This window comes from Alosa alosa, chromosome 12 (genome assembly GCF_017589495.1).
Source record: "Alosa alosa isolate M-15738 ecotype Scorff River chromosome 12, AALO_Geno_1.1, whole genome shotgun sequence".
NCBI lineage: Eukaryota > Metazoa > Chordata > Actinopteri > Clupeiformes > Clupeidae > Alosa > Alosa alosa.
This window is the reverse complement of record NC_063200.1, coordinates 12,516,734-12,529,233: the sequence shown is the minus strand read 5'-3', so window position 1 is coordinate 12,529,233 and position 12,500 is coordinate 12,516,734. Positions and strand designations below refer to the sequence as shown.

At 43.3% G+C, this 12,500-nt stretch overlaps 1 protein-coding gene across 7 annotated transcripts in view; it reads left to right on the top strand.

Moving 5' to 3' along the window:
* LOC125304232 (A-kinase anchor protein 2) overlaps positions 1-12,500 on the top strand; it is a 104,915-nt gene that overhangs the window by 48,319 nt on the left and 44,096 nt on the right. For 6 of the 7 annotated variants that reach the window (XM_048258313.1, XM_048258312.1, XM_048258311.1 and 3 more), the window contains exons 5-8: positions 2,035-2,149; positions 2,405-2,426; positions 3,218-3,319; positions 4,660-5,367. In XM_048258313.1, the coding sequence (XP_048114270.1) occupies positions 2,035-2,149; positions 2,405-2,426; positions 3,218-3,319; positions 4,660-5,367 (947 nt within the window). The remainder of the gene's footprint in view (positions 1-2,034; positions 2,150-2,404; positions 2,427-3,217; positions 3,320-4,659; positions 5,368-12,500) is intronic. The other variant, XM_048258315.1, reaches the window with a different exon arrangement.

Genomic DNA, 12,500 nt, shown 5'->3' with positions numbered 1-12,500 from the left:
TTTCCATTGCACTCTGAAGATGGCTTTAATGACGTTAAAGGTGCTCTAAGCGATGTTGGGTAACGTCACTTCTGTTGACCTTCAAACAAAACAAAGAGCTAGCTCACCCCTCCCTCCCCATCCCTCCCGTGCAACTGAAATACTCCTGGACACGCATCTCGTCAGTGAATGGCTGGAAAAGTTTGTTATGTTTCATGGTCCAGGCTGCACCAGGCTGCTTTTGTTGCCATTTTTGGAGCCTGGGCGTTTTTTACAGTGTATCCAGGGGACAGGCAGCTAGCGGATTGTGAGGAGATGTGTGCAGTATGTGACAAAAAATGTTTTAGCTTAGAAACCGCGTAACATCGCTTAGAGCACCTTTAAAGTTCCCCGGATGGAAAATCAGGAGAAACTGTCAGAGTGTAGCATTAGCAGACTATACTCTTACAATGTCAGAATCAGAATCATTTTATTATTATTCTGATTGATTTGAGACTCCAGTGGGGTTGTCTCAAACCATCATAACTGTCCATTTTAACAGCCTCTTGTCTGATGACAGACATTTGTGCACTGCCACAAACCAATAGGCCCATTTGGAATTGAATTAGCTTGATTGCTATTCTGCTATCCAGACACTGTTGTCTATTTAAATTCTCAATGTCCTGGCGTCACGCCAGGAATCTTTAAGTGCTGGGCTGGGTAATTGTATGGCGTGGTGTTAAGCTTTCATGCCTCTTTGCCGAAGTCAGGCCACAAAACAAGGCCCCAGAATAATGCCTGCTAAACTGCACGGCTGATCTGGAGCCTGATAGCTTGTGTGGTAACAACAGACAAAACAGACATAATCAGTGAGAGCTCAGCTCCAAAGCCAACGGTCTGACCTGGGAAAACTCTGAGTGAGAGGGGGGCACAGAGGGAGTCTCTCCCAAAGCTGGTCTCTTTGTGAGTGAGTGAGTGAGTGAGTTCAGTCTCTTTCAACACTGGCCTCTTAGTGAGTGAGTGAGTGAGTGAGTGAGTTCAGTCTCTTCCAATGCTGGTCTCTTGGTGAGTGAGTTCAGTCTTTCTCAAGCTGGTCTCTTTGTGAGTGAGTCCAGTCTTTCTCAAAACTGGTCTCTTCGTGAGTGAGTTCACTCTCTCCCAAAGCTGGTCTCTGTGAGTGAGTTCAGTCGTTCTCAAAGCTGGTCTCTTAGTGAGTGAGTGAGTGAGTGAGTTCAGTCTCTCCAAAGGCTGGTCTCTGAGTGAGTGAGTTCAGTGTCTTCCAAAGCTGGTCTCTTTGTGAGTGAGTTCAGTCTTTCTTAAAGCTGGTCTCTGTGAGTGTCAGTCTTTCTCAAAGCTGGTCTCTTAGTAAGTGAGTGAGTGAGTGAGTGAGTCATTGAGTGAGTTAAGTCTCTCCTAAAGTTGTTTTTTAAGTGAGTGAGTGAGTGAGTTCAGTCACTCCCAAAGCTGGTATCTGAGTGAGTGAGTTCAGTCTCATAAAGTTGGTGAGTGAGTGAGTGAGTGAGTAAGAGTGAATTCGGTCTCTCGTAAAGCTGGTTTCTGAGTGAGTGAGTGGGTGAGTTCACTCTCTCCCAAAGCTGGTGTCTGGTGTTGATAAACAACCTCCTGGGGTGGCCTCTGTGATGACCTACAACACTCAACCTCCAGCCTGAACCACAGCCATGGCCATATCTGCCACTAACGCCACTCTCACTAGTGCCATATTGTGACTGACTCTTCTCTAATAACTGTGTTACATGTTATTTTTTATATTTCTGATATGTTGATGATTGGATCATAAACGGCTACAGCAATGAAGAAAAGTGAAAGTGATTGATAATGACTGACTGACTATTATTGTGTTACATGCTCCAAATGTAAAGCACTTTGAGCTGCATTCTGTGTATGAAAGGTGCTATTAGGTGAGGTGCTACTAAACATTCCATGACTGTGGACTTAAACTTAGGTGCTACTAAACATTCCATGACTGTGTATCTGCATCTGTATCTGTACCTGACCTGACAGGGACTGATTCATAGGGCACTGTTAATAGCCGGTACTGTGTGTGTTTTGTAACAGATTGGAATCAGAGATCAGCTTGCTGGAGAATGAGGAATCCCAAATCTCTGCCAAGGAGCAAGTCCTTCGAGAGCGTCTACGGGAGACGGAGAGATCAATCGAGGATCTACAGAAAGTAAGAAGGCAATTTAATGGATTTCTGTTTTTTTTAAAGTGCAGATGGTAGTAAAAATAATCGATGGTTGACATTGCTCATGGCTAAAGACAAACAATATATGTCACAATCCAACCCAGAAGATTGAGTAAACTGTTTATTCAACAATTGAGTAAACATTTTTTAAAGCCTGTTCTAAGGTGAATTACTTTTACTTATCTCTCTCTCCCTCTTTTTCTCTCCCCCCCCCCTCTGTCTCTCTCTCTCTGTTTACAGAGTCTCCAATACCATGATGGAGGTAAGAACATCTACGCTCATTGTGTGACTGAAAGAGCAGATACCGATATGTGAAACAGTTGTGATCCCCTGTGCTCAATATTGCCTGGTATTGGACCTCCATTGCCACACAGCCTACAGCCACACAACCAATAGTATTCATCAATTTAAAGGATATCATTGGTTTGGTTTGACCACACAGACACACACACACACACACACACACACAAACACAGCCACACTCTGAGCACACAAACACACACACACACAGCCACACTCTGAGCACACACACACACACACACACGCACACCCATGCACGCTCTCTCTCCTTTGTGAGTTGGTGGGGTCCCCCTGCTCTGCACATTAGCCCTTGGAGCGCTTCCCTCCTGCCTCAGCGAGACTATTGAGGTCCCCATGTAAGGCTGTGACTCCGCACTTTGTTTACCCTGATCCACCTATTCACCAGCAATCCCCCCCACCACAGGGTCACCATTGTTCCTCTAATGCTTTCTCTCTCTGCTTTTGCTGCCTAAGCATGGGACACAGAGAAAGGGAGAGAGAGAGAGAGAGAGGGAGAGAGGGAGGGAGAGAGAGAGAGAGGGAGAGTTATAGTGAGAGAGTTAGAGAGGCGAGACTGCTGTGGGTGTGTATGTCAGGTTTGTGTGTGTGTGTGTGTGTATGTGTGCGTGTGCGTGTGTGTGTATGTGTGCGTGTGCCTGTGCGTGTGCGTGCGTGTGTCGGGATGAGGTGGGGGGTGCTTGTGAACGCAGGGGTCCTGCCTGACTTCCTCTCCTGCCTCTCTCTGCCCGACAGATGCGGTGAATTACGTCCGTTCCCAGATTCCCAGCCTCCCTGAGCTGAACTCCAAAGCGTCGGCCACAGCTCCGGGGAACGAGCAGCTCACAAGAAAACCTGGTAAGTGTCGTCTGAGGGGAGGGTGTGTGGGGTGTGTGTGTGTGGGGGGTGGAGGAGGTGATGGGTGGGTGGTGGAGGGTGGGGGGGAGGGGGTTGGATGGAGGGCACTAGATTTGGGCCATGGCCAGAGATGCCAGTGAGGATTAAAGATGGAGCCAGCCAGCACCTCCACCTTCAGCAAGACCACAGCATGCCACAAAGACCACCGCAGCCACCCAACCACCCCACTTTCACGCAGTCACGCACACATTCGGCTTACTAACTCCCTCAACTCAACACAATATGCTGCTGCTGTTGTTTTACACCTAGAGTAGGAGAGGAGTAAAGTGTGTGTGAGTGTGTGAAATAGCCCATCTTATTCTATTGGTGTAATGTGTGTGTCTGTCAAGATCAGCGTAGCAGCAGATGTTTCTAGACACTGGACTACAGCTGTTGAGTTAAGCCAGAGTACTCATTGGGAATCATTAGCTTGACATCAACATGTGTTTATATTGTGCGTGCTTTCAGAAGTGCTGTTTTTTATTTACGGTAGTTGAGTCTAAACTGTGGTGACGCTTGACTCCAGCATGTTGAGAAATAGTCGGATTCCTCTGGAATAGTCTTAAATTAAAAACGTAAAAATGTTTTATGGGTTTTGTTCATGGTCTTTGGCTGAAGTGGGCAGCTTTCTGTAAGAGGGCTTTAATTACTATTCCAGAGCAGGTTGTTATGGAGATTATACTTTGTTTTCCCATCATAAAAACACAATGCATGGCAAGAGGCCACATGTTGCCTTCCGCATAGCATACCTCTCTAATGCCAGTGAACAACAAGTGGTTTGTTACTGCATAGGTTATTATACTGATATGCTGCCTGTGGATAGGTAAGACAAGGACATTACAGTCATTACTTGTGAAACAAAAAAACAAAAATCCAATGACCAGAGAAACTAGTTAAGCCAGCAGAAAATGGCCGCTACCAAATACTAAATACAATGGTTCTGAGCACACATTTGTGTGTTGGACGTGTATGATGTGTGGATAGATATTGTTTTGTTTTGTTTTTCTCACTTTGTAATCCGTAACCAGAATAGTTTTTTTCATGCATTATTATTTATATTGATAGTATTACCAGATGAGTCTAGGTCATTAAATGATTATTGATTATTGGAATTGAAAAATGTAAACATCGAGTGAGAAACAATGCACAGACAGGTGATACAACAAATGTGAATTTATGTGTGTCTGTGTGTGTGTGTAAGTGCGAGTGTGTGTGTATTTGTGTGAATGGGTGTGTTCACGCTGGACTAACACTAACCACATCCTCTTTGCTTTCCTGCACCCCCATCTCCTGATGTGAAGCTTTGTACGCCATGGAGATCAGCGTGGAGAAAGACAGGAAGACAGGTGGCACCAAGATCCTCTCAGCCTCGCCGGTCAGCCCCGAGGACGTGCAACCCCAGCGCGGGGTCAAAGTCTTCGACGATGGACACAAGGTCATCTACGAGGTGCGCTCGGGTGCCTCCACCACCCTGGAGAACGGCGTGCACGCCTGGAACGCCACGGACGTGGACGAGCTGATGCAGCGGGTCGGCCAGTCCCATCACCGCGGCGACACCGGCAGGGTCATGGTCACACCCGCCGAGCCCGAGGTGCCGCCCCCAGGGCTGAGCGAACTGACGATGCATAAGGAGGTCAAGCTGGACACGGGTAAGACGGGCAAGATGGGCACTGCCATGGACCAGCCACAGATCCAGGACGAGGTGACAGAGGCACCAGAGGCCACTTCGGAGAAGCCGGTCACCATGATCTTCATGGGTTATCACAACGTGATGGACGAGGACGAGACCAAGAAGCTGCTCGGCTTCGACGGCACCATCAAGGCCGAGATCGTCCTCATCGACGAGGACGACGAGAAGTCGCTGCGAGAGAAGACGGTCACTGACATCTCCACCATGGATGGCAACGCGGCCGACCTGGTGTCCGGCCGCCCGCTCTCCGACAGCACTGAACTCTCCTCAGAGGGAAAGGAGGAGAGCGTGGCCACCAAGGACCTCCCAGCCACAGCAGGTATAGAAAAGAAAAAACGGTGCCAGTGCTGCAGTATAATGTGATCCCTTTCCCCAAAACTCTGCTCCCCCCCCCTTTTTTTTCCTTCCTGTTCTACTGCTTCCTTGGAGCACACTCACCTCAGCTCTTCCTCCCTTTAAGAACACATCAACAACAACAACAACAACAACAGCAACAACAACAACAACAACAAAAAGGCTCACGTTCGCACTAACAGCCTCTCTAGCTGTCTGGCAGGAGAAAGTATGTGCGCTCTCTTTTCTCTTCCCTCTGGCCTACTTTCCACAGAAACTTTGGTTCCACAGCTGAGAAGAACAGTTGCCAGAGGCCAAAGCAGGTTTGGAGAGAGAAAGGGGAAATGACAGGCTTGTCTGTAGCATCCCACACATTGAATACATACTGTATTAGGTAGAGCTTTTCATTTGTTTTTCATCATAGAACTGTGATTATTGAGAAGAAAATAAAGAACAAAGAACCATATAAACCAGATTATTTAAATATGTATCAGTATTTAACTAATTATTTTAAAAAAAGGTAAATAAATAGAAAAGAAAAAAGATGTGTCAGTCTTAATCATGGTCTTTCAAAGATTATATTAATTTGACACATTCACAGAAAGCTTTATAAAGTAGAGTAGCATACGTAGATATATTAAGAGTAATGGTTTGACACAAATAATGTCAACATTGTGAGAAATCGGCTTGACATGAAACATTATGAAAACCATGTACTTATACAGTCGAGCACTATAGGTAAATACACACATATGACATTTGTCTTAGTGGCCTTATGGAAGCATTTAAATTGCTAATCTCTCTACACAGGCTGGGTCTGTCCTTTCCTTTCTGTTTACAGTGGCAGAGTTGTCTGAGGCTCTCCGGCATGTGATAGTGACACAACAGTATTGAATAGTGCTCTCACTCACCTTACGCCAGGTGTTGACTATTTTACAAACACATCTGCCTCGTACGTGTGCCTCAGTGAGCTAGTTCCCTTGTATCAGTCGGGTAGAGTTGAAAATGGCATTGTGTCTGAATGGTCCCATGTTGTCTTTTACAAAAAAAGAAAAACACAAAAGGACTTTGAAGGGAGATAATTTCTCCTCTTCGCTAGTGGTAGTTTCACTAGACGTCCTTCCACTTGGTTACTGAACTTCCTGAGTTTCAGGTGTGTTGTGTTTTTCTTCCTCCTTCAGATTTGTTAAGTTTATTGACAGTGTTCAGAGACTAAGGCCTTGATTTGTTGAAAAAATAGAGGCTAACAATGATGAATCCCTACGCAAAGACTCTGAAGTTATTAGGTTTTGCTAATTCCACTTGGTCTGTATTTTGAACTCAACGTACACCCTCTTAGCTACATGCCTTTACTGTAGTGTGTCTAGTGATTCACTTTTTTTACAGTCAGTAAAGATAATTTCTTCTGTGTAACACAAAGATTATTTGAGGATTTAAAACCCTGCAGTTCAGCTGGTCACTGTCATCACCTATGGATCAGAACCTTGGGAAAGAGACATCGTTTTCACGCACAGCTTGGTCCTTGTTTACATGTCAGGTTAACAAAGTGTTAACTATTAGGGGACCTTTGTTGTTAAGGAGAAACAATTTGTCTTGCACGAGAAAGACCGAATTAGTCATTTGAAAGATCATTCGAAACATGACTATGTTACAAAGAGCACAATAGATTTGGTGCCTGGTCTATCTATGCATCACTGAAGCTAGAACTGCCAGTTCAGAGTCCCCTTTGTCCTACCAGCAACAACTTTGCAGTCAGCTACGAGAAGACATATTGGACTTAAGTCCACAAAACATAGACTGCATCGGCATTGTTTGACTCGGATAACCAATAGCGCCCCTAGATAATAGAATCAGTCAGGGACCCACTCTTCAATTAGTGTGGCATTTTGGACTTCTCCTCATGGTTTGGGAAATAGGTGTCAGCGTGACAGTTTTGGGTCTCTTGGAATCAAGGCCAGCAGAAACCCTTCATCAGCTGCCTGAGTCCTCCTTGTATGTGTGTGTATGTGTGTGTGTGTGTGCGTATGTGTGTGTGTGTGTGTGTGAGGCCAATGCTATTTCCAGTTCCAATTCAGGACAAACCCCGGATTACAGAAATCTCACTACTCATTCAACTGGTGATGGATCACACAAAGATCGATATAGTCATACGCACAGTATACCTGTAGATAAAGAATGTACATAATGCTCTCCATGAGTGATCAATTCCACATGTATTTATAGGAGTTATAGACATCCGATAGTGATATTAATTAATAAATACATATAATTTATATTCAATTGCACACAAATGCCATAGGACCTTATTGGTGTGAACTCTTTAAGGACATTTTATTTATTTTTATTTACTAATACCATCTGCTTGGCTGTGTCCATCTCATCTCATATCACATGCTACTTTTTCACCTCCTAATGATTCAGAGTCATAATTCATCTGGCTTGAGCAAAAATCAAGCTCAAATCAGGAACTTTTTAAAAAGCCATTGCTGCAACCCCTTCTCCCTCAACTTACTGTATGCTGGTCTATTATCAGATGGTCAGATGTGTTTATGATATCCAGCACATCTTCAGATACGAGGGACAATACACGTATACATTACTGAAGACCCTTCCCCAGGAGTAGAGGACACATTGTAGGATACATGTTTGTAGGACTTAGGAAAATACAAATCAAATTCAGTAAGCATATAGGACTAATAGATACCTATCCAAAGATTGTTTTGTTTTTAATTTTTGGTCTTTTGTTTTTAAATTGTTGTAGGCAATTAATCATCGCAAATGGTATGTGTTTTAACTGATACACCTGCACCTCTGGGGAGGAGTATAGCCTTTACAATTTGTATTTAAGAGGCTGGAACAAGTTATCTTGTGGGTGTATGTTTGGTTTCTTCATGCTGCATAGCAGCAGTTAAAGTACAGTATGGTATAGTAAGTATTAAACAATCAGGAAGATTCAATCTAATCATTCTACATCCGATGTACAGTACATACTTTACAATATAACACATATTGGAAAACTGTTCTGATGCAACATTCAAACCATTTGACAGAGGTTGTCGCCTGTTGTTATTGCTGAAGTACTGCTAATAATTAATATATTTAAATTTAGATGCCTTTCTTCCTGTGTTATGGAAATGGACGAGGGTCAGTAAATCAAATATATTGTGCTTGAATACAGAGAAATGGACAGAGTACTCTCTCCTCTGATATTACAAGTAACTAGCCAAGTGCATTTATATGAGTGCATTGATACAATATATTTTGATGCAAGTTTATTTTTCTTACATTTATTTTAATTTATTAGCAGGCTAACAGTATACAGTACAGAATGGTTATATCTGTCATAACTTACACAATCAGACACAGATATGATGTTGGTCAGCACAGTTTTCATTATTGTGTAGATACACACACATACACACACACTCTCTCTCTCTCTCTCTCTCTCTCTCTCTCTCTCTCTCTCTCTCTCTCACACACACACACACTCTCTCTCTCTCTTTCTCTCTCTCTCTCACACACATACTCTCTCTCTCTCTTTTTCTCTCTCTCTCTCTCTCTCATACACACACACACACACACTCACACACTTGCTTTTACAACATCTGTTTTGGCTCAGTGAGATGAATTCTACTTGCCATAGAAACCGCTGTGCTTTATATGAAATCTGGTGTATTTTTGTAACCTGAAGTGTAATTTTAGTTGTTTAAGACACTTTTTTTTTTGTTAAAACTATAATAATCACTCTCTGTATATTTCTCTTGTTTCTTTCTTTCTTTTTCTGACTTTTTTCCCTCTCTTGCTCTTGACACCTACTACACACACACACACACACTCAATTCAGAACAAAAATGGCGGCTTTCCCTTTGTATGGTATACCTAGTCAAATAAACTGCATTTTTTCACAGTGCCTACCTCTTGTGTCTGTGCTATGGTTCTTTCTCTAACTCACTCTTCCCGCATAAGCACACACCTGAACACTACTGCTACTACTGCTGCTCTGTCTCCTTAACTCAGCCAACCGCCTGCTGCTGACTCTGGTTTGGGCCTGGCGTAGAGTCTGGCCCGAGTGTGGGCCAGGTGCGTCCCTGATCTGGCCCAGTGTCAGCAGCTGGTAGCTCGGGTGGTTGCCTCCATGTCTGTGGCAACCTTGCACCCACACTAACCCCCCCACAGTGATCTCTAACTACCCCTCTGCATGCAACCCACCCCACCTCCTTCACCACCTCCTTCACCACCACCTTCTCCTGTCAGCTCTTAAGGCTGTCTCTCCTGCCGCTGCTCAAACCTGCTGAAGAGTCCTGTCCTGCATGAGAAACATCTACTCTCACGCCTCTCTATTCTCTAATATAAGCTCAACACAAGACTCTCTAAGCTCCCCCAATGTAGGACCTCCCTCCATGTACTCATGTTCACCTGAAGGTTAAACTCACGTCTTTGCTTCATATACTGTAGGCTGCTCGTAATCCATACATTTACGAGTATGGCTTATAATTTATTTGTATTTACTTATAAGTAGTATAGATATTTATATTGGCTACTTGCAGGGTAGGAATTTCACGGCGGCCACGACGGCCATGTCGTAGCCCCTTGCATTGGCCGTGAGGCCCCTTTGAAAATCAGAGGTTTACAGGCCACGGTGGCCTTGGTGCCCCCTTCTTTTCAATATTCTGCTTTTAAGTCCCTACTAATAGCGATTTTTATTTAGCCTGTGGCCTGTCAAAATAATCTTAGCATTCACAGCGCACATTAATTTAGTCTTTTACGCAGTGGAGAAAGTGACAGCGCAAGAAAGAAAGTGCGTCCAAATTCACCCTTTTTCAGTTGAACTACTCGCGAAGTAGCCTATTCATCACACAGACATCACAAGTATCACATGAAAGAGCTTTTTCTCACCTTTTAAACGATGTTAGCCGATAATTGCTGTGTTGAACGGTTCATGAAAAGTAAATAATATAATTCAATTTAATCATACATTCTACTGAAGGTTTTATGTCCCATGATCTCCCTACCCATTCATCTCGGTGGAATACTTTACGAACACTTCTTTTAACACATGACAAACCATATATCAGAATAAACAGGAGACCTTACCGAACACAAAGGTGTAAAGCAGTCCCCTGTACAGTTAGCCGTTCCAGAGTAATCCAGTTTTGAATTTGCAGTAAAGTTCGACATACATGGATGTCTCCAAATTTTGGCTTTTACACTGTTCCACATGATTTCATAACGGGCCAAATACAAAATAAATGTTACAAATATCGCCTAGATATTGGTAAATCAGAGGACAGCTGACTAAGAGTTTGTGAAAGTAGCCTTAATGATCACAAAATGCTAAGCATGCATCTAGGCTATTTGAGTTTCTTAAAGCTGAGCTGTGCTTAAATTGTTCAATACATGATTTCATAACAGGCCAAATATAAAATAAATGTTATATATAGCCTATATATTTGTACATATTAGATGATCAGATGATTTACAGTTCTATGTAATATGTCATGTTTCATGTTTTTGTAATGTTTCATACGGTGATGCAGGTCTACTGCAGTGAATAGGCTAAATACAACTTTGATCATTTTTATAGCCTACTACTGTATAGTTAACTTTGGCCTTGGGGCCCTGACATGTGGCCTTTGTGCCCCCCACCAAATATGCCCAACTGAAGGCCAAGTGGCCTTGCCCCCAGAATGGTGAAATACCAAGCCTGGCTACTTGTAAACCATACATTATAGGCTACTCATATACCTATACAGGTTACTTGTAAACCATACATTAGGCATTAGTGAAGGTGATCCAACCTCCTTAGGGTCAGTATGAGCAAACAAGTTGTATAATAAGACTGTTGACATAGACGTACCAGTAGATAGAGAGTTAGGTCAAAGGTTAGGGCTAAGATTGAGGAATGACTAAGGTTAGGGCTAAGATTGAGCGATGACTAAGGTTAGGGCTAAGATTGAGGGATGACTAAGGTTAGGGCTAAGATTGAGCGATGACTAAGGTTAGGGCTAAGATTGAGCGATGAAGGACTGTATGACTCAGCAGACTATGGTGGTAAGAGCTTGTTGAATATTTGTGAAAAATGCTGACACTGACTGTCACTGCATGGGCCGTTAGGAACAAAAGTAGAAGTTGATTTCCCAGATCGCCTCTAGATGTCCTTGGAAAAGACACTTCATCTGCATTGTCTCAGTGCACCCAGCTGTACAATGGGTCCCAGCTTCGGCTGGGGGTTGCTTGCGATGGACTGGTATCCCATTCAGGGGGAGTCTACAACTCTCACCCTCATAGCCCCACAGAAACCACCCGTATTAGCCTCCACAGCTAGGAAAGGATTAACTTAACTAACGCATGATTTCTGGAGGTGTTCACTTTGCACACATCAAACATGAAATCAGATTCTGCTTTTAAAAGGCTGAAATATTCACAACAACAAAAGAAAAAAAAAAATGCCCCAGCAGTTTTCATACACAAAATATCATTGTTTTGCTTAAATCTCCCACTTTTCCCATCTTCCTACCATGAATACGTGTTAAGGTAACCGCCACTTGTCATTCTGTGCTCCTGTTGTTTTAGCCATGTGCAGTTTAATCATACATGCCATGCCATGCTTTAGGTTAGGTACACATAACTAGGTGCCTAAAATGGAGGGTAATGTATCAGCATAGTTTGGTAGAGTAGTTGTGTGCACATCTAACCTTTAGGCCAGGTGCAGGACAAGGTATATGGTAAGGTGAAACACAAGAGAATGACCGGAGTAGCTCCCACAGTTCCATTTAAAAACGTATTCAGGCAAAGTCTGGGAGCTATATGTATTAACATAGACATGAGTCTTTGCCTTTGTTGTGCCATTTTTTCAGGGAGTTAGCAGTAGGCCTTGGCTAACACTAACTCTGACACTAATTTACATTTTATCATCATGTACAGAGGATAAGGTATTTATAAAACAATATCACAAACACTATCACTGTCAGAGAATGATAACATACAGTAATGATATGAAACATAGGTTCATGAAAGCATTTCATTGAAAATGCATAGCAGTTGCATTGAGTTCGGGACAAGCATGTGATGGCTGAAGAGTTGGCCTTTTAAGCAACTTCACATTGTGTTTGTTAAATG